The following is a 27,730-nucleotide window of genomic DNA, read 5'->3' on the forward strand; positions in this document are numbered from 1 at the left end:
ATACCCATGTCCAGCACTTCTAGGTATATCCCTATAGAAATAGAAGCATTTGTTCACTAAAAACCACGCACAAAAATGTCCATAGCAGCATTATTCATAACAGCCCCAAACTGGAAACAACCCCAATGCCCATCAACAGCTCAATGCATTAACGAATTGTGGTATATTTATACAATGGAATACCCTGCAATACAGCAATAAAAATAGTCCTCTACAAAAACAACAATGACAAAAAACAAGTCATCTACAGATACGCAGAACACGGAAGAGTCTCACAAACACAACGTTGAGCAAAAGAAACCAGACACAACAAAACATATTGTATGATTCTGTCTATGTTAAATTCAAGAAGAGACAAAATTAACTGTTAGATATCATTGAGTGACGAAAAGCTAGAAAGTTAAAGCAAGGAATTAATTACTGTGAAAGTCAGGACAGTGTTTCCAGCTAGGGTAGGAGGGGAGCTCTGATCAGGAAGGAGGCCATAGCAGAAAGGTGGGCGGGGGGCTCCTGGTAGTATATTTCTTGGCATGGATGACACTGGTGTTTTACAGTAATATTAATAACTGTACGTTTACGTCTTGTGCACTTTTCCGAATATTTCACAACTAATATGTATCTTGGTGTTGGTGGTAATTTTTGACAGAATCAACAGGGAGCTTCCCAATCCTTGACACCTTCCTGTGTCCCTCCTCCCAGTGTCCTCTGGCCTCCTCCAGCCTCTGCCGCTCGCTCAGCCATGGCTCTGACCACTCTGGGTTGTGAGCCACTGTGTCCCAGTCTGGTTCCCCCACCAGAGCGGGAGCTCTCCAGAGCCAGCACCCAGGCTGGAGTCCTCTCGGGCGCCTAGGGCTCAGGGCCTGGCACACAGGAGGCCTCGTGGGACATGTGCTGCCAGGCCCAAGGCACCCCGGGCCTGCGTCGTATTACCACTTTATGTTGTAACTGTCGGCGTCATGTCCGTCTCCCAGCCAGTTCCACTTACCTTTGCCTCTGTCCATCTGTCCCTCTACGTCCCGTTGAGGAACGCGCCAAGGCATTTGCAAGGGCTGTTTTCTCTGCCTAGAACGCTCTCTGTCATTCTGTTGAACTCCTACTCGTCCTTCAAGGGCCGGCCCCAGATAGATTCCTCTCCTCTGTGGAACCACGGCCCTCCTTCCTCTGAGCTCCCGCAGGCCCCCGTTTCCCGCGGCCGCAGCCTGTCCACGCCCTGCCCCACAGAATTCTGTTTCTTGCTTTCAGAAGCTCTTTCATTTCCCTGAGTTGTCCTCATGGCCTGGGTCTGACCCACTTCTGGGCCTCGAGGGTCTGTTCTTCACGGCCGGCGAGCGCTCTGACAGGCTCAGGCAAGCTCCGCAGCGGCGCATGCGCTCAGGGAGGCTCTGAAGGCGCGAGACATTGCCTCGGGGTTCCCGCCACTTTGGCGGCGCCACTACGCCTGCGCAGCCTCGAGGTCAGGCTTCCTTACTTCCAGCAGGCACGTGCCAGCGAAAGAGGCGGGTCCCGGACTGAAAAGAGTGGGGCAGGGACTGGGGCCTGGGACGTGTCCAGCCAGGGGGCGGGGCCCGTCACTCAAAAGAGGCAGGAGACAATCGTCAGGGCTTGAGAGGCGGGTCCTGGGATTTAGCCCCGTAGTTGGGAGTCCAGCAGACGCTAAGGTAAGCAGCAGTTCCCACCCCCAAGCACGGGTAGCCTCAAATAGAGAAGAGCTTCAAATCTTAGGAGGTCATGAAAAGAAAGCCTCTCTCAGGCCAAGGAGAGCCCTCCAGCTCCAGGGAACGGTCCAATCAAGGGAGTAGAATCCCCACCTCACTCCCCCACCTACCTGCCATCACTAGGGTAGAAACAGTCTCCATCTCACTGCTTCTCTATGCCTTGGGCAAATCACTTCCCCTGAGCCCATTTTCTATAAAATGGGGATAAAATCCCACACAGGATGGCTGAGCAGTAAACAGATCTCAAATAAGTGCCCGGCAGAACTTAGCTCCCTGCCAGAGGGTAAAGGCAGAATCTGGGATCACACAGCAGATGGATGGCTGGACCAAGCCTTCGCTCCTGGACTGGACTCACCTCCTAGACTTGACACTCCATCCCTGTACATCAGCACAGGCCAAGGGTCCAGGTTCCAAGGTGTGGGCAGGTATACCCCTCCCCACAGGAAAGGCTGGCCCTTGGGAATCCCTGCCCACCCTACCCCTAACTCCCCAGCCCAGGTTCCCTTCCCTCTCAGGAAAAGAAAATCCTGGGTATTGCATAAGAAACTTGAGCCCTTACACCAGGGGTGGGGGAAGGGCAGGAGGCCACAACCTTAGCTGCAGTCACAGAACAGCAGGAAGAAGTATATTTGAGAGAAGGTGAATGCCCAGGTGTGAGAGCTAGGGAGCCACAGGGAGAGGAATTCCAGGCAGAGAACCCCTGGCTGCCTATCCTTCCAATTTCCAAACCTTGGGGCTCCATCAGCCTTGGGGGTAGCCACTGAACTAGTTAAAAATCCTGGAACCACCCTCCACCCCAGACATACAGGAGCAAAGCATGTGAACAGAGTTGGAAGAATTTATAACTCCAAGGTAGTACTGTACTTCCTACTTTGACAGATGAGGAAACTTAGGCCCAGAGAATAGGACAAGCATGTGGTAGCGGATGGCAGATATCTAGTATCCTGCCCGCCCTCCAGCCCCTAACACTGGGCCAGGAACACTCCTTCTGGCACATCAAGAATCCAAAGCCAGGTGTCATAGCACGAGTCTACAGTCCCAGCTACTTGGGAGGCTCTTATCAAGGCGGGAGGACCACATGAACCCAGAAGTTCGAGGCCAGCCTGGACGACACAGCAAGACTCCACCTCTAAAAAAAAAAATTAAAAAAACAAAGAGTCCTAGAAAGCCTGATGCCCACCTATGCCCCTTCCAGGGCAGTTTTATTGGTGCCATTTGAGAAAGGTCTTTCCCATCAGCCCCCAAGCCTTTGCCTTCCCTTTCCAAGAAGGCAGCTGTTTCCTGGTCCTGGCCCCATGGGCAACAGTAGGCCTTGGTCTGATGCCACAACATCCATGTGTGAGGGTTTGAGTGCAAGTCTGTATCTAGCTCTGGGAAGCAGAGGGAAGGTGAAGAGAGTTGGGTTTGTGTGTGGAAGGTGGGCAGAGCCCCGCCTAGAGATGTGTGGGCAAGGTGAGCAGGCCCCATGAGCACCCTAGCTCCAGTGCCCACTGGTGTGGCTGAAGTCCAGGTTGGGGGTGGTCAAATCAGAGATCCTGAGAGAGAGGCCCTTAGGCCAAAGAAGTGTGTGGAACAGGGCAGGGGCCGTGGGAAGATTTCAGGGGGGGGCAGTGTGTATGAGTGTGTGTGCACGCATGCACGTGCAGACAGCCCAAGGTCACAGACACGATGTGCAGGGGGCCGTTGGTGAGTGTGTGGCTATGCCTCCCTCCCTTCGGGGATACAGGAGCTCCTGGCTGCCAGAGGCTGAGGGAACACACGGGGGTGGGGGGAGTTTGGGAAGGAAACTCAGCTGGAAGTGGTTTAGGCCTCAGAGCCCACATCCTGTGCAAGGGGGCTGTCAAGGGGCATGCCATCCTGGTCCTGTACAGTCCTCAGAGCTCCTGAAGTGACAGTCCTCTAGGGGCAGAGATGGTTGTCCTCCGGGGGTGAAGGTGACCGGAGACTCGGAGGTGGGGTCAGTCCTGCCAGATCCGGGATCAGGAGGCCTCCGTCAGGCGCCGCCCCCCCTCCTCCTCCATCAGCAACAGGCGGCGCCGGCCAGCCTCATAGTCGGCCTCGTCCACGCTGACCAGCAGGCGGACAGCCTCCCGGCCCACAGCCTCACGCAGGGCCTCAGTCAGGAACACGCCCCGTAGGGCCTGCAGCAGGGCACCACTCAGGTAGTCGCCCCAGAAGGCGTCCAGATAGGAGAGCTCTGAGAACTTGATGTCGCACACCACGGAGCCCAGGTCCCTTGAGCGCAGCACTGCAGTGGCCTGCCCAAACACGTCCAGCTGCCGCGCCAGCGCCTGGGGCCGCCGGGATGCCACCCCCTGCTCCAAGGCTGGCCCGTGCTCACAGTACTCTGCTCGAACCCGGAGCCGGATGTCTGCAGGGAGTAGGGGGGAAAGGAGAAACTGGTCAGGGAGGGGCTGACACAGAACACCACCCTTCCTCCCTCCAGCCTCCTCAGGCAGGCTCCTCCCTCTGCCCCCTTCCGGAAGCCACGCCCAAGCTCAGCGACACCCTGACAGCCTCTACAGCTCTTGTGGTCTGGGCTCGGTTACCTCTCTGACCTCTGACCTCGCATCCTCCTCGCTGCTCCCGCAACCACCAGGCGGCTCCACCTTGGCCCTGCCTCTCCCCCAGCCTGGGTGCTCTTTCCCCAGATCTCCACAGGTCCTGCTCCCTCACTTCCTGCGGGTCCTTGCTCAAACTCCACCTTACCAAGGAAGCCCACCCCCGGCCAACCTATTTACAATGGCACCCACCCACCCGCCACCCCTCCCACGGCATGCCCGGGTCCCCACACGCTCGCTGTTTTTGCCCAAGGCACTTAGCACCTTCTGACCTGCTCTATGGGTTACTATCCTGTTACCATCTGCCTCCCCACTAATGGGAGCTCCCTGAAGGAAGGGATTTTTGTCCATTTTGTTCACTTGTAGAACTGTGGCACACAGTAGGTGCTCAATATGTATTTGTGAAAGAACCAGTGCATGAACCAATGAACTGGCCTTTAAGTAACCAGCCACACCCGCCCCCCCAATGAGATTCACATGGGGACAACCACATCCCCGTTCTTCCCAAGCAGGCACCAGGGAGGCACAGGGGCCTGACCAGGCCCAGTAAACTCCAGGCTGGACCTGTGCTGGCTCTGCTGGGAGTCAAGCGTTCTCTCTCCACGGAGGCTGCTACGATGGTAGGCTGTGAGCCCAGAGCTGCTGGGGGCCGCCGTGCTGCCCAGAGAGAAGAGGAGGAAGCCTACACAGGGCCAATGACTGAAAAGGATTCCTCAGTTCATCATGTGAGCCCAGGATCACGCCTTGTCAGGATTTCCGGCTGCAATCAATTCCCGTTTTTGCTTAAGCCAGTTTGAGTTGGGTTTCTGTCACTTACAACTCTACCCAAATCTGCCCAAATGAGGTGGTAGCTCTGCACAGGGGACAGGACACAGCACTTCTGAGGCTATCCCTGCAAACGTGAACTCAGGCATATCACCTCTACTCTGGGATTTCTGAATTCCAATCCATGAAATGGGGCCAGTACCACTCTCCACATACCCAACAAAGCCATCCTGAGGATCGGCTAGAAGCTGGAAATATAAGCAGGCGACAGCTGCAGAGTGCTGACTCTCTGCCAGGCACTACTCCAGTGCTTGAATCATATGAACTCATTTAATCCACAAACAACCCTGTGAAGCAGGCCCTATTATCACTCCCAATTTACAGGTAAGGAAATGGAGGCCAAGAGAAATGAAGTGACTTGCCCAAGTCACAACGCCAGGCAGTGGCTGTGCCTGACAGAGGTCAATTAACCCCGCATGCCCCAGACAGCAGGCTTCTGATTCCAACCCAGAAACCTTCAGGCACTCGCTGTGTGACCTGGGACAAGTCCCCACCTCTCTGAGCACAGATTCCTGCTTAAACCAGGGAACGATCCCTGCCATAAAGAGTAATAAAGAGAGCACAATGGAAAGGAACAGGCTAGCACTGCGCACGGTGCCCAGTGGGTGCTCCCAGAATGGCAGCTGCCAACCACTCTGATGTAACAAATGCTCGACCCTTGGGGATTCAGCACAATCAGCCAGCCCTGTGTGGCAGGGACCACCTTCAGCCCATTTCACAGATGGGGACACCAAGGCTCTGGGATGGGAAGTCTCATGTGGGCTCCCTTCACCTTTCACAGACCATGTCAGCCAGCCACAAAGCGGAAAGCAGAAGGCAGGTCCCCCAGATGACTTCTCACCCCACCCACTTCCTCCTCCCACCCCAAACCCTTCCTCTTTCCGGCTCTTGGGGAACCCCATCCTCTCCACTCAAGGCCCAGGGACGCCTGCCCAGCCTCAGCCCCCGGGCCCTCCCACAGCATTCAGGCCCAGCTCCCTCCATCCTGAGGATCAGATAAGCCCTCTGGGCCCACATCCTTGACTCCTGTTCCCTCGGTCTGGCCATGCCCTTGATCAACATGGGAGGAGCAGCACCTGTCCAAGGCCACACAGGGCTGGTCAGTGGGAGAGCCTGGTGGCAGAGTCCCACAGACCTTGAGGTGAGTCCCAGTTCTGCCACTCTCTAGCTTTGGGGCCTTGAGCACGTGACCTCACCTCTCTGAGCCTCAGTTTCCTCATCTGAAAAACAGACAAACAAAAGGTCCCTGTTGCACGATGGAGTCATGAGGATTAAATAAGGCAACTCGTAAAATGCTTGACTCAGGGCCTACAACACAGAAGGCACCCAGAAACAGGAACTGTGATTTCGACACCCACCTCTCTACCCCAACGCCTCCTACCCAGGCCTTCATCTCTCTCGAGTGCGTCCCTGAGCCAACCTCCTCTTTCATCAGCTCCTCCAATACCCTTCTCTCCAGTCACAATAAAGTGCTCCCAACACAAGCCTTATTCACTCACAAAATGACCTGTCCACCTCCTCCATCCAGAACATCCCCAAGGCTCAGCACCCAGAACCCCACATCCTCTCCCAGCTCACCCTTCTCTTCAGCATGGATTGGTACTGGACCTGTGGCATAAATTACCTGTCTATTCACCCAGAGCCCTCATCACATCGGGGGTGGACAGGGCCAGGGCAGACTCAAATGTGTCCCTGCTCAATCTCTCATTCAACAGATATTCAATGAGTGCCAGGCATGCTAGGGTGACACGAGGGCCCTTGTGTGGGACAGGGAGACACGTAACCCATAGTTAGGGAGCATTCCCTGCATTCCAGGCCCTACTCAAGGGCCTTCCTACCTTCCTATCAGCCCACCTAATCCTCAGAGCACTTTCGTTACCCCCGTTTACAGGTGAGGAAATCCTTCACCAGACCAGAGTCCAACCTCTGATCCAGAAAACAAAATCTGAGTACACACAGGGAGAGGACAGGGAGGCTCCACCAGGCAGAGGAGAAGACGGGCACTCTCTGAGCTTCTGCTCCATCCCCACCCTGAAGCATATGCTTCATCTCTCACTGAAATAACGACAGGTGACACTTACACAGTATTCACTATGGGCTGACACCGTACTACATACTTCACATCTGTTGGCTTTTTTTTTCCTTTTTTTAAGAGATGGAGTCTCATTCTATCCCCCAGGCTGGAGTGCAGTGGTGTCATCACAGCTCACTGCAGCTCCAAACTCCTGGGCTCAAGTGATCCCCCTGCCTGAGCCTCCCGCATAGCTGGGACTACAAGTTCATGCCACTCTGCCCGACTCTGTTGACCCTTCTGATCATCCCCACAACCTTATAAGATGATGCTGTTATTTCCCTTTCTGCAGATGGGGAAACTGAGGCACAGAAGTTGAGTCATCTGCTTAAGACCACAAAGGCAGGAACTGGCAGAGCTGGAATTCTATCTGCGGCGCCTGCCTCCAGAGCCCAAGCTCTGAACCACCCCTATCCTGTCTGCTGCCTCTCATACAACCATACACATGAATATGTAATTAAAAGACATCCTGAAGGCCAGGAAGGAAAATTACATGGGGCATGTTATAAATTAGATTGAAAGAATCAGAGAGGACCTCTCTAGGAAATGACATTTGAAGTGCAATGTGGAGGACAAGTAGGTTTAGACAGTGAAACAGGAGAGAAGGGAAGAATAGCACTTCCAGAAGAGACAAAAGCATTCATGAAAGTCCAGAGAAAAAATGAACTTGGGGCCAGACATGGTGGCTCACACCTGTAATCCTAGTACTTTGGAATGCAGAGGTGGGAGAACTGCGTGAGGACAGGAGTTCAAGACCAGCCTCAGCAAGAGAAAGACCCTATCTCTACAAAAAAATAGAAAAATTAGCTGGGTGTGGTGACACATGCCTGTAGTCCCAGCTGCTCAGGAGGCTGAGGCAGGAGGATCGCTTGAGCCTAGGAGTTCAAGGCTACAGTGAGCTAAAATAATGCCACTCTAGTTCGGGCAATAGAGCAAGACTCTGTTTCCAAAAAAAAGAACTTGGGACATTCCCAGGCTGATGGGCTAGGGTGTGTGGCCAGAACATGGCAGCCAAGCCAGGAACTGTGGTCTCACTCAGCAGCAGAGCCCCATGGTTCTGGGGCCTCAGGAGGCAACCACACCTCTCTGCACCTCAGTGACCTCCTTTCAAAACAAGGCTCCCCTGGACCTGCTCGTGTGGGGCTACTGGAGATTACGTGGCTGAATGCAAGGAAGGAGCAGTGGCCAGTGCCTGGCATGTAGGAGGACAGGCGCTCCCAACTCAGAGGCAACTCCAGCTGCTCTGTGAAAGTGGCAGGTTGGCAGGAATGGGGCCAGAGTAGCAGACAGGGAAGGGCCACAGGTGGCTGTCTAGAATGGGAGCAGCAGGCATGGAAGGAAGTGGATGGACTGGTCCAGGTGTGCCAGTGAGGGATGAGGCAGGAGGAGCACCCAGCACCCATGTGCTCTGGCTGGGGACTGGCTGAATTGCTTCTACTTTGACAGCTGTGGGGAAATGTTCCCTGTCAAGGGGTTGGGGGCAAGGTGTGACTTCCTAGAGAAGAGAGCTGCTCCTGCTCCCTCCACTCAGGTGGGCCCTAGCACCCACCCTCTTGTCCCTCACAACCTGTCAGTCTCTCTTCTGGGGCAGAGGGGACACAGAGGGAAGTGGGAGGGACGTCCCAATTTTGAGGGAGCAGGTCCCGGGGCTGGATGACCTGTCTTGGGTGCCAGACCCTGTGCTGGGTGTGTCTGGGAGCTCAGAGATGAACCTTGCTCAGGTCTTCGAGAGTTCCTAGCTGGATGGGCTGGGGACAAGGCAGACCTGTGTTCCCACAGCGCTGGTGGGGAGTTTCCAGCCCTGGTGCAGAGAGGCGGCCAACAGGCTTCAACGGAAAGGCTCCATCCCACTGCCACACCAGACCAGCACCATCCTCCTCTGGACAACAATGGGACCCTCCGAAGCATCCGCCTCCATGTTTGCCCCATTTGTCTCTTCCCCATAACGAAGCCAGGGTCATCATGTCACATGTAAAGTTCTTCAACTCCTACTGAACTGATGAATTGAGGCAACGAGAAGCTGTCTCTAACTCCAAAGAAAGACAGGCAGCCACTGCCTGCTTCCTGATGGAAGAGCATAGTACCCCGTCAGAAGTGAGCTTGGGAAAAAACAAAACATCAAACCAGAATCTGATTTTTGAGAAATACAGATGACAGGAGAATACATTAAGTCAACTCTAATGCAGGATGCAATCGGCAAAATCCAGTCTTTGGGAAATGCTATGGGACAACTGCTTTCAACGGGTACAATTTAAGGGGGAGGGGGCAGATGGTGGGGAATCCTAAAGATGAGAGGAGACTCAAGGGAACCAATATTTATGAGACAATCAGAAATGTGAACACCGACTAAATATTTGATAGTAACAAGTTATTAATTTTTTGATGTAACATCTTAAAGAATTTTTATCTCTTAGAGATACACAGTGGAACATCTACAGATGAAACTGGAATTGACTCCAAAATAACATGGCTGATGAGATGAGCTCAGCCATGAGCTGACAACGACTAAAGCTTGGTGATGGGGATCCGAGGGCTCATTATGCATAACATGGTGGGGAGCAAAGCTGATCCTGTCATTCAAATCCTCCAACTATTAATACTTGCCATAATTTTTAAAAATGCAAAGCCCAGGCCATGGCTCACCAGGCTCTCTCCTGCCCCACCTCCTAGCCCATCATGCCTCCTTTCCAGCCTCGCCAGCTTCCTGCCTGCCCCTTAAGCACCACTGGCACGCTCCCATTTGGGACTTTGCTTCTCCAGTCCCCTCCATCTGGAACACCCTTCCCCTGACATCTGAAATCTCTGTCTCTTGGTTTTCTCCTCCCGCCAGAACACAAGCTCAGTGAGGGCAAGGCCTCCCATCGCTGCTGTGCCTAGCATGTAGTAAGCGCTCTACAATACATATGGGTCGGGCGCGGTGGCTCACGCCTGTAATCCTAGCTCTCTGGGAGGCCAAGGCGGGCGGATTGTCTGAGCTCAGGAGTTAGAAACCACCCTGAGCAAGAGCGACACCCCGTCTCTACTAAAATTAGAAAGAAATTAATTGGACAACTTAAAATATATAGAAAAAATTAGCCGGGCATGGTGGTGCATGCCTGTAGTCCCAGCTATTCGGGAGGCAGAGGCAGGAGGATCGCTTGAGCCCAGGAGTTTGAGGTTGCTGTGAGCTAGGATGACACCATGGCACTCCAGCCCGGGCAACACAGTGAGACTCTTGTCTCAAAAAATAAATAAATAAAAAAATATTCCATATGGAATAAACAAATGAACAGCTCTGCCCCTGCCACTCAGACCAGTGACTTCCTTTCTGCCAGCCTGCTTCCTTCTCTGCACAATGGGGGAAGTCACCCCTACCTCAATGGCTGTCTTGAGAATTCAAGATCAAGCGAGCGACATGCCCAGCACTCACTCACCCTGAGAGGAACACGGAAACTCAGATATCCTGTGTCCAAGTCCACCATCCCCAAGTTCCCCTCCTCACACCTTCAGTCCCTTGAGAGCTTAATCTAGTTCTATCCCTTACTGGAGGGCAAGTGACTGGGGGGGGCCAAACCCTCCAGGTGTCACAGGCAAGAAGTAAGAATGGCAGGCCTCTTCTACAACCAGTCAGGAGGGCCTCCTTCCACGTCCGGCATTCGCCCTCGCTAAAGTAGGCTATTCCATTTCTCAGAAGGGAAAACAGGGGCCCAGATGGGGAGAGCCTCGCTCCAGCCCCACCCTGCCTGGTGAGTCAGCAGTCAGACCTGCTTACTCCCACCAAGCCCCGGCCACACCCTGGGTAACAACCTCCTGGCCTCAGGGAAAAGACCTGAAGCTTCCCTTAGCCTGCTCCTGTCCTCCCTGAGGCAGTGACTCCCCCACCTGCCCAGCCAGCCTGGTGGCTCTGACTGGAGGGATGGCAGCCACCCTGCCCCTCAAGCCGGGAGCTGTCTGAGCACCTAGGGCTGGCTCTATTCCTTAGTCTCCTGACCTCCAACTTCCACATCAGCCTCCTCCCTGGAATCCTTCCTCCTTGTACACCCGCTGCTCCCTGTGCTCCCCTGAGGTCCCCCAAAGCTCCCTCCTCCCATCCCACCATGTGGTCTCAGCCCCTCCGCAGAGGTGCTTCCCCAGATTCCACAGAGCCCACAGCTCTCTCTGCCCCCTCCCTGGCTTTGTGTTTCTTTAGAGCACTCGCTAGCTGATGTCACATGATATACTGGCTTATTTGTGAGTTATCTGTCTTGCCCACTATAAAATAAATTCCCTGAGGCCAGGGATTTTCTTCACCTGGTCAAATTCTGTGTCCTCAATGCCTACAACAGTGCCTGGCACAGAGGTGATAATAAAAACTAGGGAAAGGAATTAACAAATGAATCCTTCCATGGCACCCTCCTGCCCCCAGAATAAAGTCCAAACCTTCAGGACCCCCATCTGCCCCTTGCCCCCTGCTCCCACCCAGAAAGCCTCCGCTCCCAACAGACTGACTCAGCCCTGACCATGTCCCACGCTGTGGACACTCTGTATGGATGGGTCACTCTGCCAGGAATGCCATCCCCAGTTCCTCTTCCAGCTTCCTCAAGCTTGTCCTGGAGGTGGCACTTCCACAGGGAAACTGAGGCTGCCCAGAGGGCTCCCTGCACACCCCAGAGCCCTTGTGCTCACACTACCTGTGGCACCTGTCACACCAGCCTGGCTGCCACTTCCCTTGTCTGTCTCCCCCACAACCTGGGAACTCCGGAAGCTTGGACACCACATCCGATCCCTTCTGCATGGCCAGGCTTGCCCAACTCAGAGAAGGGAGTACCACAGATGGGGCAGGAGGTGCCCATGGCTGTGTCCTCCCCAGAGAACCAGGTGGAATTTCTCGAGGGTGAGTCTGAGCATGAGTCTCCATGGAAGGGCCCCCAGCCCACCCATCACAACCTGTTTGCAGTCAGCCCTGTGTCCAAAATCTTTCCTTTTTCCTTAGTCACCCCTTCTCGTGTCTCCAACGTGACTACCCCAGGCCTGAACTCTGCCCTCTCCTCCTCGTTGGACTTCACAGATTTTTGACTCATTTCCCTGCTTCCATATAATTTAATCTACGTAACACACACCTAACAGAGACATACTGGATACCCAACACTATCCTGGGCAATTTATAAACCCTCACTTACTTATCAACTGATTTTCCAGAGAGGGTCAGAGCTCCTTGAAAAAGAAGTACCAGATCACATCGCTCACCTACTTAAAACCCTCTGACAGCAGTTGACACGTGGAGTAAAATCCAAACTCCCATCCCAACTCCCAACCCGCCCCATGGCCTGCCAGGCCCAGCTGCAGCCCCACCTGGCTCCCTCATCTGTTCCCCACACTCTCTTCGTGGCACTTCTCACTGTCTAAAATGATCTTCAGTTTCACTGGTGTGTCACCTGACCAGAGGGCCAGCTCCACAAGGGCAAGGACCTAGCTGCTGCAGTCCTGCGCCAAGCGTGCTGCACGGCAACAGCGAGGGTAACAGCAGACCCTTACCTAGCACGGGCCCTGAGCCACGCACTGTCCCAAGTGGGTTAACTTGTTTTTTCTCACAACGACCCTAGTTGGGAGGTGCCATTATCAGCTTCATTTTACAGATATGCAAACTGAGGCGAAGACAGGTGCAACCACCTGCCCAAGGTCACACAGCCTATGTGAGTGTCAAGGCCAGGATGTGAATCATGCAGCCTGATCCAGGGTCCTTGTTTTTTCAACCCCTGTGATATTCCGCCACTGCACAATAAATGACTGTAGAATAAGGAAACCCTGCAGAAATTTGCTGAATAAACAAATGAAACTAGGGCAGGGGGTTGGCAGGGAAGGCTCCCCGAAGGAGGTGTCCACAAGTAGGTCCTTCAACTATGGGCAGGATGTAGACAAACAAGAGAAAGGACAAGAATTCCTGTGTGCTGAATGGGAGAATGAGAGCTGCAGCCTCTCCGCCAGGTATGGCAAATCCCAGGCCATTTCTCCCACCCTCTGACTCTACAGCCTGCTCTGGGCACTACACGTGCATTCCCAAGGTCCCCACACACCTACCACAGGTCACTTTGCCTTCAGAGGCAGGCCTGGCTGGCTCCTGCTGCTGCTGGGGGGCAGCTGGACCCCCTCTCCGCCGCCGTCTGGCACCACCACTGGGCCGGCCCCGACTCCGCCGCTGCCGCTTGGTTGGTGGGGAGCCTGAGGGGAAAAAGATGTGGGGGGCTGAGGACCAGGATGACAGCTGGAGTGCCAAGGCAGGTGTCCAGGGAAGAGTACAGGTGGTCTCAGCACTGAGCCCTTGGGTGAGCCCCTCTGCCTGTGTCTCGGTGGCCCTGTCTAGAAGATGAGGAGTACAGTACCATCTCGCATCACCTAGAAGGGCAGATGAACACACTCCACCATCCAGCAGGCCCACTCCACTCTGACCCTAGTGAACTCTCCGCACACTCACACCAGAACATGGGCATGACAGCAGCCACAGGGCAATCACTTATAATCATGAAAACCTGAAAACAACATGTCTGGCAAGAAGAAATGGGAATATGCAGTAATTTCCAGGATAGACTATTTAGGGAAATAAAGCCAGAAGATGCAAAATAAGTATCCACAGGATGCTACACTTTGAATAAGAAAGGAGAAAAAATGCCTGGGTTCTGTGTAATTCCAGCACTTTGGAAGGCCTAGAAGGCCAAGCCAGGAGGATCCCTTGAGGCCAGGATTTCAAGACCAGCCTGGGCAACATATTGAGACCCTGTCTCTACAAAAATTTTAAAAAATTAGCCAGGCATGGTGGTGCGCACCCGTAGTCCCAGTGAGGCAGGAGGATCACTTGAGCCCAGGAATTAGTTGGAGGCTGCAGTGAACTATGATCGTGTCACTTACTGCACTCCAGCCTGGGTGACAGAGCGAAGACTCTGCCCCTAAAAAAAACGAAAAATAAAAAAAAAGGAGAAAAAGAAAGAATATGTATATATTTGCAAGATGAAACACCGGAAGGACAAATTAGAAATGAATGAAATTGATTACCTGTCTACTTGGGGGGAAGGGCAACAGTGGAAATGACATGTCTAAGAACAATTTTTTTATACTTTAGTTTTGACTTTTGAGTCAGGTTACTGTTTTATGCATTCAACAAGTTAAAAAGAAACAAACCATAAAATTAAATACAAACAGAAACAAATGAACCCAATTGTATACATAATTGGTAACATGAATACTCAGAGAAAAGAACTATTTCAAGTAACTTGAAGAACATACTGACTGTAAACTCTCAGTGGGATATGCTCAGAGAACAAAAAGAACCACAAATAAATGTCATGTTTCATTGATTAGATATACTCAGCAATGGTACTGACTTTGACGCTATTTTATTATTGTTGTAAAATAAAGCAAATAAATCCATATCTCAATGTTAAGAGCCATGACTTTGTGTTAAAAAGTCCTTGTAATGCTAATTTTAAATTAAAAACACTAACAGGAACTTTTTTTTAAAAAAGCAAAGTCTCTAGCTTTGTTCATTGAAAGAGCCTACACGCTCAGCACCTAGATCTTGGTTTCTCAATACCACAGCCTCAAAAAACGAGGCTCCTTGAAAAACAGCTGATTCTAGGGCTAGGAAAGTTCAAAGTGAGCCCAGGACATCTTGTAGTGCCACAAAGCAGGAAGCACCCAAAGAATGATGGAGACAGGTCAGAAGGACAGAGGCTGGCCAATTTGAACCTTATGAAGAATGACTAATTGACTACAACAAAGTAAATAAATAATAATGCATGAATCCATAGTGACAAAAAAAAAAATGGAGAGAGGAAAAGGAAGAAATGAAAGAATCCGAGCATATAACAGAGATAGGAAAAAAAAGAATTAGAAAATCACTATTTTGCAAATACCAATGTCATAACTGGTTCAGGCAGTGCTCACCAACAGATGCTGAACCCACTGGGTGAATGGCTGTTGGGGAATCGGATGTGCCAAAGTATCACCCCATACGTTGTTTACTAATCGTAATGGGAATGAAATGCCCCTTTACAATGGATAAACATGGCAGACATCACCTTCCCCGAGTGATCAAACTTTCCCACTCACATAAGGAATACCAGACTTTACATGCCTCGTGATGTGCTCCAACATGAAGTGGATGGCATTAACCAAGGAGTAGTCCTGCCAAAAATGTAGTGTAAACCGACTCTAACCAAGCCTGCAGACACAATTCCCACTTAACAGAAAATACAGGGGGAAGAGTTAGACAAGTTGAAAGACTTCATCAGGAAATAATCAGACAGATCCAGAAATTGGGACATGCTACAAAACAACTGGCCTGGTAGGGTAAGTCAGTCAATGTCACAGGAAAAAACAAAAATGTATAGCGGTGGGGGAGAAGTTTCTGTTCTATATAGTAAAAGATTAAAGAAACATAACAACTGAATGCACAACAACTATGAATGGATTCTGAATATTAAGTCAACCTTGGGATATGTGAAAATGGACCATCAGGATATCAGAGAATTAGTAATTATTTTCTTAGGTATAACAACAGTCTTAAAGTGCTTTAGGAGAATATCCTTATTCTTCATAGACGCCTACTAATTTAGGGGTAAAGCATCCTGATGTCTGTAATTTACTTTCAAAGAATTTAACAAAAACACCAGAATTACACATATACATACACACATAAAGCGAAATGTTGATAATTATTGAATCTGAGTGGTAGATGTTCACTATACTAACTTTCCAACTTTTCTGTTTGAAATTTTACATAATAAAAAAACTGTGGGGAGAGATTACATAAATTAATTGGGGCATGGCAATTAAAAGAAACCAATCAGAGGTACTGAATATGAATAAATCTCACAAATACACCCAGCGAAGGCAGCTTGGTGCAGAACAATACCCACAAATGTAATGTCACTTAAATGAAATATGAAACCACATGCAACAATTCGGTATGTTGCTTCAGAATAGTGCCTCTGTAGCAATAAACACACACATACAGTGAAAATGAGACCCTCTCAGGCCCCCTCAGGATAGAGGAGGTTCAGCAAAGTTCAGAAGGAAGAGAGGGATACCGCCCTCATGCCCACTCAGCTGGGCTCACCTGTCTCCCACTGACCCTGGTGAGAATCTGAAGAACTGCTTGACTCCCGACGGCGACGACAGCTGCCCTCTGTCCTCTTTGAGGAGCTGGAGGTGCCATAGCTGTATCGTTCCGGAGACACTAGGGGAAGAGAAGAAAGAGGAGAAGCATTCATCCTCCTGCCACCAATACCCACCCCTAGAAGAAACCTGCACCACAGGGTGCCTAAGTTCCCCAGAGGTTGGAGCCCAAATATCCACTCCTTCTCAAACATCTCCTGCCCAGAGGTTGCTCAGATGCCTCCTGAGACAGAGGACTTCTCACCTCTAGGGACTAGCCAACCCATGTCTATACAGCTCAAACTGTAAGTAGTCATCGTCAGGTTCCCTGCAATGGCCCCTTCCCCCCACCCCACGTGTCTCCAGCTCTCCCTGAGGTCCTAAGGAGTAAGCAGGCATCTCTGCAGGCTCCCCAAATCTTCTCTTCTACAGCCTGACCCTCAGAGATATTTTTCCAAAACACTGTAAGCCCTTCCCTAGAGCTGTCCTTCTCCTGGTCATCTAAATCCCATGGGCCTACTCTGGGTCAGGGAAGCCCATAATCTCCCCTCCCCAACCTAGACACTGCACCTCTAGTGACCCAGCCAGGGGCTCAAAAGCCTATGCATGCACAGGGCTAGCAGCAGTCTGAAACCCTCCCAGCTCCTCACCTCAAGACTGCTATCCTCCAGGAGCACTTCCCTCACGAGGATTAAGGGCATCAACTCTGGAGACAAACCAGGTGGGTTTGAATGCTGGCTCCCACACTTTCTAGCTACATTATCTGCAAGCCCTTTCATGACATGGCTTCTCATCTACCTCTCTGCCCTTGCTTGGGTCCCCTCTGTTCCTATCTACCTCTCTGCCCTTTCTTGGGTCCCCTCTGTTCCTGGCCTCTGATGATGCCAAGCTCATTCCCACCTCAGGCCTTGGATGCTGCCTAGAATTTTCTCCCTCGAGATCTATGCATGGCTGGCAGTGCAGCCTCAATTTAAATGTCATCTTCTCAGAAAGCTGTTCACGGGTTATCCAATCTAAAGCGGCCTCCTTTCATTTTGCTGCCCTCCCATGTCTCTCAATTCCATTACTTTTAGTCTCTCTACAACCACATCTAAAAGTAAGTTGGCTGTTTATCTGTTTTATTGTCTCGCTGCCCCACTAACTGCAAACTTCACGGAACAAACTCCTTGTTAGCACCACACCTCATATCCCTTATGCCTGGTACACAGATTGAGTTCTTATATGTGGGCAAGGTGCTTAACTTCTCTGAACTTATTTTCCCTGTACAGTGCAAAGAATAACAGGACTTCCTCGTGGGATTACTTGGAGAATATAAGGAGACAGTTCATATAGAGCTTACAGCTGCTCCTCACATGAAACAAGCTTTCCATAAACAGTGGCCATAAACATTATTATTGACATGACCAAATCCTACAAGTTCATCCCTCCCAAAGTCATGCCTCCTCCCTCTCGTGTTTCTCATTAATATTCTGGGAAAAGGAGGGGTGGCATGGGACAGGCTGTCTGATATGGCACTGTCGGTATCAAGGCACTATGGGAGTCCAGCAGGAGCAAGGCCCTCTCCTCACCGGAAGTCTGGCACCCTCCCCTTCAACCCTACCTGGCCGGCGCCGCTTGCGCGCCAGGTGAGGCAGCAGGTCGTGGCGGGCCAGCACACGCAGGAGTTGCCCCAGCAGCCGCAGGTTGCTCTCGTCGCACTGCCCGCGGCGCTCCAGCTCCAGCAGCAGCTCCAGGCCGCTGCGGGCACGGGCCAAACCGCCAGCGGCGCCGGGGGCCTCGTCCAGCAGGAAGGCCAGGAGCTCCAGCTCGCACTCGGTCAGTTGCCCGCCCACCACCTCGAACATACGGTGAAGCGACAGCATCCCGTAGTAGTCCAAGCATTCATCCTCCTCCCAGCTCGGGGCCGGGGTCGACCCAGACAACGCCATTCCCGGGGGAAGGAGGCGGAACAAGCTCAGAACCGAGGCCTAGAACCCACACGGTGGGGAGGAGGCAGTGGTCAGCGACGCGGGGGCCCGAACCTCACACCGCCAGTGCGTGTCCCCAACCCCGCCGCGCCAGGCAGGGCCGCTCCCACACCCCCACTCGGCCCAGCCTCCCCCTCCCCCGGAAGGGAATGGTCTCGCCCGAGGTCCCCTAGTAACAGGTCGAGACGCCAGACCCCGCTTGTCCAGACTCAGGGCCTGAACGCCCCTGCCCAAGTGGTACGTTCCCAGCCAGCCTCAGACCCGGGATGCGGCCCGAACAAGCCTGGGGCCCACCCCGGGGCACCCTGCCCGCTGCCCTGTGACTCTGGGTAGTACCGCACGGACTTGCCCCGCGGCTCCCCAGTGGTACCGTCCGATTAGTCCCGCGGCTCCATCCAAATGGTACCGCCCGAAAGCGACCCTCTGCTCACTACAAGTGGGACGGACCGAGGCAGCCCTATCTCCACACAGGTGGTACCGTCCAAAGCCGACCCCTCGCCCTACAAGGGCGGTCCCGCCCTCTCCCCGCAGACTAGGTGGTTCCATTTACTCGCCACCGGTCGCCATTAGGCTGCTCTACACCCTCACCGGAATCCGGCGTCCGAAGACTCCTGGGCGACGGCCGCAGCCACTTGTTTTGGATCTTTCTGGCACCTTCTCTATTATTACGCCTGCGTCACCTCGCCCCTCCTCCTTCCCCCAACTCGCGCAGGTGCGACCGCCACGCCCCTTCGGCGCAAGCGCAGAATGAGGCCTTCAAGCCCCGCCCTTCCTGGGCTGCCTTACCCGCCCCCAACTGAAGCGTCCCGGCCTGCCTGTGCTGCGCTTGCGCAGAGCGAGCGCGGCGCTACATCTGGGGCTGGATGTGTTACCCGGTTTGAGAGTCCCTAATTCCCACCTGTGACTTAAGCCCCCAGGTCTCTGTAGCCCCAATGTCACTACCTGTTGGAATTATTCTTCTCATGGACCAGAGCCCCCTCGTCATCACGACCTAGACGCCCTCAGCTGCCCGTGGCTAAGGATCAGAATCATAACATGCCTGGCTCTCGGGGGCGCCTCGGCCTCTTATGATCGGGACCTGGACAGTCCTTCTCCATTAGATTGTTCCTTACTCCTAGTGGCAACCAGGAACCTACATCTTAACTGTGATGTCTCATGATCCCAACTGGAACACCCCCCTATTCAACAGAAACCCCGCCCCCATCTATAAATTTCTTCCCCTGATAGAGACGGAGACTCCTTCATCTCAAACTGACACCTCCTACCAAATCACAATAGACTCCTCCACCCCTACTGCGTATCTCCCAATGGCATTCATCATGACCCTTCATCACAGTCAGACATCCCTACCCAGGATCAGAATAGCCCCTCTAAGGCCACAGAGCGGCCCAGATGCCCCTTCCTTAATCTGCACCAACTAGAGCAGGTCTGTCGGGGAAGTCAGCATAGAGGCTGCGGTGTCAGGGTATCGGTGAGTCCCCTTGCCACCGGGCCTTGGGTGTGACGGCCGCCCCGCCCCGCACTTAGGTGACTCAAAGTCAGGGCCTGCGCGTGCTTAAGATAGGTCCCCTCCTCGGACCAGTTCCTAACCCTGCAATTATCTCCCCTTGGGAGGCAGGAGACCTGGGCTGCCTGGCACTGACCCAGCACTGGCTCTGCTTGGTCTGCAGCAGTGCCTCAGAAAAATCCCTTCCCATCTCTTCTCTGGGCTTCAGTTTCCCTACTTGTGAAACAGATGGATGGCAATGGTCACCTACGGAAGCACACTCCCAGGCCGGACACACAGTGGGCGCCTGATAAGTGACTACCATTAAATCAAACGAAGAGTAGGAGGGACTAGAAAGCAATTTTACAAACTAGAAGGGATTACGTCCTTGTTAGATGGGTTACAGTGGACACCCGCAGTGTAGTAGGCTCTGTGCTGAGTGCTTTTACATGTGTGACATCATCCAATCCCCTCAGCAGCCTTTGAGGTGGATGTGACTCAAGCCTACTTTACACCAGTAAAACTGAGGCCGGGAGAAGTACCCAAGTGTGTCTGGCTCCAGAGCTTTGCTCTCAGAGATGCTCAGTCTCTTCAGCTGTGAAATGACATCTGTCAAGGTCTCCCGCCGCCCAGTCCACTGCACGGGCCCGCGCTCTCCCAGACTGCCCCCTTCTTTCTACTGAACTTTTAAAGTCTAGGAAAGGAGCGGTCAGGGAGAACTGCGCAGGCGCTTCTCCTCGCCCCAAGCCCCGCCCACAGGGCACAGATGTGTGCGTGGAGAACTCCTGGGACCCCGCCTGAGCTTCAAGACGCAGGCGCAAGGGCGCGTGCCCTGCGCTACTGGCTCTGATTGGCCGCCACGGGTAAAGGCGCCGCCCAATGGGAGGTGTGGATAGTGAGGGGTCCCGCACGCCTGGAGCCGAGGGTCTGTGTCAAGAGCCGCAGGGGCAGCCGGAGGCGACAGAAACGGGTGAGGGCGCTGCGGGGTGTCCCAGGGAAGAGAGCGCTGGGCGTACGGAGAGCGCGGAGGGAGAACGAAGGGGACACCAGAGGTCTAAAAGCTTTGGGGCCTGCGCTAGGGCGGGAGCGGCGCAGGGTGGCAAGAGAGCGCTCCTTCCTGTATGCCCCGGAGCGTTGGTTGAGCTGAGGTGTGCAGGACCCTACGCTTGAGCTCGCCCCCCACCCAACCCCCAGCGCCCTTCAGGGAGCTCTCAGGCTGCCGAGATGAGTCTGTTAGAAGAAAAGGGTTGTGCAGCGGGAAAGTTGAACTTCCAGGTACCTGGTGGGGGTTCCTTCCTGGAAGGACTTACTGATCTACTGTATGAAAATCTCCTTTCCTCCTCCTAGTAGTTCGCAATCCAAGATTGGGAAAGCGGAATGTAGACGAGGAAAATGCAAATTTTAGGCCTCCTGGGCTGCCTTCTAGAGAGACAGTTATTGGGTGCCTGTTTTGTGCAAGCTTTGCAGCAGGCACCAGGCCTAGCCAGAAGGGAGTTCTCTGTTTGGAGTGGGGCTGTAAACAAGGAAAAATGGAACTCTTGGGCCCCAGGTTGAGTAATTCCAGGAAGATCTTTTATGGAATAGCTGTTGTGTGCAGGGCCCTGGCAACTCAAAAATTAGTGAGGGAGTTGAAATAGTAGATAAAGAAAGTTTAGCTCCTGGACTTTTAGTGAATCATTTACTCAAGGAGCATTTATTGGGCACCAACAGAAAGCAGGGGTCTATACTGGGCTGTATATTGTGGGAATTCATGTAATTCATGTCTAATGGGAGAGTTGGTCTGGTAGAAGTGGAATGTACACAGAGACAGTTAAACTCCAGGCCTCACTTCCTGAGGGAGTATTGTTCACTATCTGAGTGCCTACTGTGTGCTAGGCATTGTTCTTGCAAGTCACTAACAAATGAGGTGAAGAAGAGATAAAGAAGGTGGAGATTGGATTCACAAGATTAGCTGCCAGGCCTGGGAGGGGGCAGTCATTTGCTGAATGGACTCCAAGCCCCTGCTATGTGAAGGGGCCTGGATTGGGTCGAGTTCACACAAGTAGAGGGGGAGATGGGACACATAGAGTGAAGTTTGAAAGTTAAAATTCTTGTCCTTGGTCTTTGGTTTTGTTGGTAACTGGAGCCCCTACAATGAATCAGACCCACAAGCTCTCTTAGTCCTGTGAGGATTACAGAGATGCCATCCAAAGCTTACGATATTTGCTATGTTAGAGGTGGCACGGGATACCATAGGAACTCCGTGGAGGAGGAACCCCAAGGAGGAAGGAGTGGCCACCACCCCGAGGATGTAGAGATGTTGTCGGAGAAGGCTCACAAAAGAGGCACTCTGTAGGAGTTTGCCAGACAAAAAAAGGAGATAACTTTTTTGGCAGAGGGAATAGCAGCATCAAAGACTTAAGGTCCAGAAACAACCTTTCTGGAAAACTACAAGTAATGGTTATAGCTAACCTTTAACAAGTACCAGGAACTTTGTGTCAGTACTACTTTTATCCCCATTTTACAGGTGAGAAAATAATCTCAGAGAGAGGAAAAAAGTGGTACAGAGCTCAGATTTAAGTCAAGAGCAGTCTGGTTCCAGGGCGCCTATGTTCTTTTTCTTTTTTTTTTTCTTTTGAGAGACAGGGTCTTGCTCTGTTGCCTGGACTAGAGTGCAGTGGTGTCAGCCTAGGTCACAGCAACTTCAAACTCCTGGGCTCAATCGATCCTCCTGCCTCCGTCTCCCGAGGAGCTGGGACTACAGGCACATGCCACCACACCCGGCTAATTTTTCTATTTTTAGTAGAGACGGGGTCTCATTCTTGCTCAGGCTGGTCTCAAACTCCTGAGCTCAAGCAATCCTCCTGCCTCAGCCTCCCAGAGTGCTAGGATTATAGGTGTGAGCTACCGCACCCGGCGCAGGGCCTATGTTCTTAAACACTTTAGTGTACCTCTGTGTGTTCGTATAAGAGAAGGAGGAAAGATATTGCACAAAGAGGAAACTACCCAGCAGGCAAAGGCTGTTATGTTCTCAGAAAGGGTATGACTGGCCCTCTGGGTGAAGAGGGCAGTATCAGAGACCAGGCTGAGAAGTGCTTTCTCTCCTGCAGATGCCTGACTGCTCTGGGACGTGTGTAGGCTTCAGAGACACAGGATCATCAAAGACTGAGACATAAACATTGAAGTAAGACTTCTTGATTGGTAACAGCTGGTAAGTAACGGGATGGGCAAACTCATGAGATTTCCCCTCTCCCCTCAGGTTCCTGGTGCCTCACCAGCTTTCACCCCTCTTTCTCCAGGCTTCCATCCCCACAATGGCAGAGGTGGTGGCTGAGGTGGCTGAGATGCCAACACAGATGTCACCAAGGGCAGTAGAAATGTCAACACCCGTGTCAGGGGAGATGACAGAGATGTCAACCGAGGTGACTGAGATGACACCGGGGGAGGCCCTTGCTTCATCCCTTTTCTTCCAGCACCACCAGTTCATGTGCTCTGAGTGTGGCAGCCTCTATAACACACTGGAGGAAGTCCTCTCACACCAGGAGCAGCATATGCTCGCTGTCGCAGAGGAAGAGGCACTGACTACCCAGGATGCTGGCCTGGTGCCAGAGCTAGTGCCAGGCACTGAGGAGGGGCCTTTCCAATGTGGTGAATGCAGTCAGCTCATCCTCTCCCCTTGTGAGCTCCTGGCCCACCAGGACGCCCACCTGCGGGAGTCTGCAAGCCAGATCCAATACCAGTGTGGGGACTGCCAGGTGCTGTTCCCCTCGCCTGAACTGTGGGTGGCTCATCGCAAGGCCCTGCACCTTTCTGCTGCAGCAGCTGAGCCCCTAGTGCTACCTCCTTTGTCTCCCCGAACACCACCGCCTCCACCCCCTCCACCACCCGAAGTCAAGATGGAGCCCTATGAGTGTCCTGAGTGTTCTGCCCTCTGTGCCACCCCTGAGGAGTTTTTGGAGCATCAGGGCACCCACTTTGACTCCCTAGAGAAAGAAGAACGTAATGGGCTAGAGGAGGAGGAGGAGGAAGATGACGATGAAGAAGATGATGAAGAGACAGAGGATGAGGAAGATGTGGTGGCAGAGGTTGATGATGGTGTTATGGGAGGTGACAAGTCCACAGCTGGCTGGGCCCGGGGCTGTGGGGATTGTCCCCAGCACCAGACCTCAGCAGGGGCACGCCGACGACACCGGCGGGCGTCTCGCGGCCCAGCATCAGCAACCCACCCCTTCCACTGCAGTCAGTGTCAGCGCAGCTTCAGCTCAGCGAACCGGCTGCTGGCTCACGGGCGGGCTCACGTAGGTGGCACACACGAGTGTACGACTTGCTCCAAGGTCTTCAAGAAAGCAGCCTCGCTAGAGCAGCACCTTCGGCTGCACCGCGGTGAAGCCCGCTACCTCTGTGTAGACTGTGGTCGCGGCTTCGGCACAGAACTCACATTGGTGGCCCACCGGCGGGCCCACACTGCCAACCCATTGCATCGCTGTCGCTGCGGCAAGACGTTCAGCAACATGACCAAATTCCTCTACCACAGGCGCACTCACGCTGGCAAAAGCGGGGCACCTCCCATGGCAGCAACGGCCTCCCCAGCTCCAGCCGAGCCCACCCCACCACCACCGCCCCCTGCCCCACCTGCCCAGCTGCCCTGCCCACAGTGCTCTAAGTCCTTTGCCTCAGCTTCCCGGCTTTCCCGGCACCGGCGTGCGGTACATGGGCCCCCTGAACGGCGACACCGCTGCGGGGTTTGTGGCAAGGGCTTCAAGAAACTGATCCATGTGCGCAACCACCTGCGGACACACACAGGTGAGAGGCCCTTCCAGTGCCACTCATGTGGCAAAACCTTTGCTTCTTTGGCCAACCTCAGCCGCCACCAGCTGACCCACACAGGCGTGCGTCCCTACCAATGCCTGGACTGCGGCAAGCGCTTCACTCAGAGCTCCAACCTGCAGCAGCACCGGCGGCTGCACCTGCGGCCAGTCGCCTTTGCCCGTGCCCCCCGCCTCCCCATCAGCGGTCTCTACAACAAGAGCCCCTACTACTGCGGGACCTGTGGCCGCTGGTTCCGCGCCATGGCGGGCCTGCGACTGCATCAGCGGGTCCATGCCCGAGCCCGGACTATGACACTGCAGCCTCCCAGGTCACCACCTCTTGCCCCACCCCCTGAGCCCCAGCAGACTATCATGTGCACAGAGCTGGGGGAGACCATCGCCATCATTGAGACATCCCAGCCACTGGCACTTGAAGACACACTGCAGCTGTGCCAGGCTGCACTGGGGGCCAGCGAAGCGAGCGGGCTATTGCAGTTGGACACAGCCTTCGTGTGACGCAGCTGAAGAGCAACAATAAAAGGTTTTGGTTGCAACAGTGAGTGTGGATACCTCTGGGAGGCAGAGGAGCCCCCCTCTGGCAAGCTGATCTGGCACCCACTATGTGCCAGGATCCACCCTGACTTCTTTTACCCACTGACACTTCAGAACGACCCTACCAGGTGTCTCTTGTCATCTTTCTCTGCCTGAGGGGAAACTGAAGCTCTGAGATGCGACACGATCTATACCAGGTCACCCTGCTGTGTTGCAAAGTGGGGTTTGCCAAGGCTCTTTGCACTGCATCACCCTGGTGCCCAGCAACATCAGGTAATCTTTACTGAGCACTGACCACGTGCCGGGTCTGTGCTGGGCACTCTCATATACCTCTTAAGATCCTCCGCCTGTGCCCCCAGCCCTTGCCATCCCTGGACTTTGGGCATCCGGGACTGGGCTCTGCCTGGTGGAGGAAGGCACTTGACTTCATCTTGATTTTGACAATGTGGAAGGAAACCCACAGGTACTCAGGCACTCAGCTCCAGACCGGGTGATGCTGGAGCCCCAGCGATGAGTCAGACACAGGCTCTGCCCTCAGGAGGTACGCGCAGTCTGGGAGGAGGAGCACACACAAGTACAGATGGCTTGTTCTCCGAATGTGTCTCATTGATTCATTTATTAATAGCTCGTGTGTCCTAAGGCCTCCCTCCCATATACTAGGCAACGCTGGGGTCAGAAATGAGTCAGGCTTAGGGATTCTTAGGGCTGTGGTGGGGATATGCAGAGACAGTGGCATCCCAGAGTAGGGAACACACCTCCATGGTGGGAGATCTTAAGTCAAAGACTCCTGATCAGACTCTGAGAGTCAGCAGAGGTAATCCCTGAAGAAAAAATAGGAATCTGCTAGTGGACGAGGAAAAGAACATTCCAGGCAGATAGCACTGCCTGCAAGGGAAGAGTGAGCTCTTGGTATATTTGGAGACCGTCCAATTATTCACAACGACAATAACAGTGAACAGTTGACTGCCTAGCTGAGGCAGGCCCCGCACTTAGCATTGTGTGTGTGCTGTGGTCCCAACAGGCCTGTGACGTAGATCTCAATATTATCGCAATTGTATAGATGAAAAAACTGAGGACAGAGACTTGCCCAAGGTCTCCCAACTAGGCAGATGCATTGTGAGATTTGAACCCAGGAGGTCCCTGAAGCCCACATTTGTAACCAGTACAAATGGGTTGAGTGACTGAGAGCTGAAATCTGCAGGGGCTGGAGGTCAGAGGATTCATTGTGATTGAAGGAAAGGCCAGCCAGTGTCACAGAACAGTTGCGATTTCAGGGGACCTCGAAAGATCAAAGGTCTTGGGAGTGGGAAAGGATTCCCAGCTTTTTTGAAGCTCACCTGGGATAACGATCCTTCCCTCCCTAAGCACATGGTTTATGGCAGGTCAAAGGGTTCCTCCCAGGCCTCTGCAGATCAGGGCGCGCGGTCAGTGAAGCAGAATGCAGCTGGGGCTGGGAGTTGCCCAGGAGGGAGGCCTGGACCTTGGAAGGCCTTGAAAGCTGGGCTGAGTAGTTCTAGGGGAAGAGGGCCTCATAACTGGGTGTTCAATCTCCTTGGGGGTCAGTAGGGTGAGTGGGTGGCTGCAGATGGTCCAGGAGGGAGAAGACAAGGCCGGACCTGGGCAGGGGTTGTGGGGCTGGGAGGGTGAGGGACACCCTCAGTGACCTCATGTGTGAGCAGCTGGGAGGAAGGGGTCCCCAGGAGCCCAAGGTCTCCCTCTTTCCCACAACAGCCAGTCTGTTTGCTGTGTGTATTCATCGTACAGACAAGGTGAAATCCGGATGGTGTTAAGCAAGGGAGGGACAGGGTCTGTCCTGGAGAGTATAAGGATGCCCCTGGAGTTGGTGTAAGCAGACTGGAGAGCCCAGGCCCCGCACGAACAGTCCCTTAACTCTCTGGGACATGTTTGAAACCCTTCTCCCTTTTTGTTCAAAAGCGGAATCCAGTGGAGGACATGTCAGTTGCTCCTCTCCAGACCCCTTCCACTTCTGGGGCCTCCTGGCCATGCTTTGTGCTTGGCACCATGTGGAGGAGATACCATTTCCTTCTGCCCATGGCCCCACCATCTCTAAAAGTAAGGGGAAAAGCCCAGCCCTCTACCCCAGCCTTCCCAGTGTTTCCATTAAGAGGTGGACCAGGTGGGTGCCTTGTTGAATACTCAGAAATGAAGGCTTAGGATCTTCTAGGACTCTGCCCTCAGCCATGCCCACCCAACAAAGAGACTATAAACAAGCTAAGTTTTGGCCCAAGTGACCCCTCCTCATCCACTGTCCCCCTCCCAGACCCTGAAGCAGCGGCAGCTTGGGCTGAGACACAAATCTTGACTCTGCCACTTGAGCTCTGTGGCCTAGACCTCTCCGATCCCCAGATCCCCAGCTCCCTCACCGGTTACTGTGATGCTAATTCCTCCCTCCCTAAGCAGAAGCAGATGATTTATGCTGGGTCATGGGGCGGGCTCCTCCCAGGCCCCTGCAGCGATAAGCACCTCACCTCATGTGCAGAGGAGAAAGCTAAGGCAGGAGAAGGTTGGGCACCTGAGCCAGGGCTGGGACTCAGGCCTCCTGGCATTCCTCTGCCTGAGATGCAGCAAGCTCTGGTCCTAGAACAGCCCCCGAGGGACCCCCCTCACCTCGGTGGAAAGAGGCAGCCAGACAGGAAG

General features: G+C 53.4%; 2 protein-coding genes across 2 annotated transcripts; one reads left to right on the top strand and one right to left on the bottom strand.

Moving 5' to 3' along the window:
- Positions 1 to 2,888: 2,888 nt before the first annotated feature.
- Positions 2,889 to 18,989, bottom strand: DEDD2 (death effector domain containing 2). Its single transcript, XM_012653354.1, has 5 exons — positions 18,836 to 18,989; positions 17,881 to 18,247; positions 16,243 to 16,362; positions 13,209 to 13,349; positions 2,889 to 4,086 (listed from the first exon to the last, which is right to left on the bottom strand). Exons 2-5 carry the CDS (start codon positions 18,206 to 18,208, stop codon positions 3,695 to 3,697), a joined length of 981 nt encoding a protein of 326 aa, XP_012508808.1. The 5' UTR covers positions 18,209 to 18,247; positions 18,836 to 18,989; the 3' UTR covers positions 2,889 to 3,694.
- Positions 18,990 to 23,021: 4,032 nt separating this feature from the next.
- Positions 23,022 to 25,665, top strand: ZNF526 (zinc finger protein 526). Its single transcript, XM_012653355.1, has one exon. The coding sequence runs from the start codon at positions 23,027 to 23,029 to the stop codon at positions 25,034 to 25,036; it is 2,010 nt and encodes a 669-aa protein (XP_012508809.1). The 5' UTR covers positions 23,022 to 23,026; the 3' UTR covers positions 25,037 to 25,665.
- The last annotated feature ends 2,065 nt before the right edge of the window (positions 25,666 to 27,730 follow it).

This window comes from Propithecus coquereli, unplaced genomic scaffold, assembly GCF_000956105.1.
Source record: "Propithecus coquereli isolate 6110/MARCELLA unplaced genomic scaffold, Pcoq_1.0 Scaffold42, whole genome shotgun sequence".
Taxonomy (NCBI): Eukaryota; Metazoa; Chordata; class Mammalia; order Primates; family Indriidae; genus Propithecus; species Propithecus coquereli.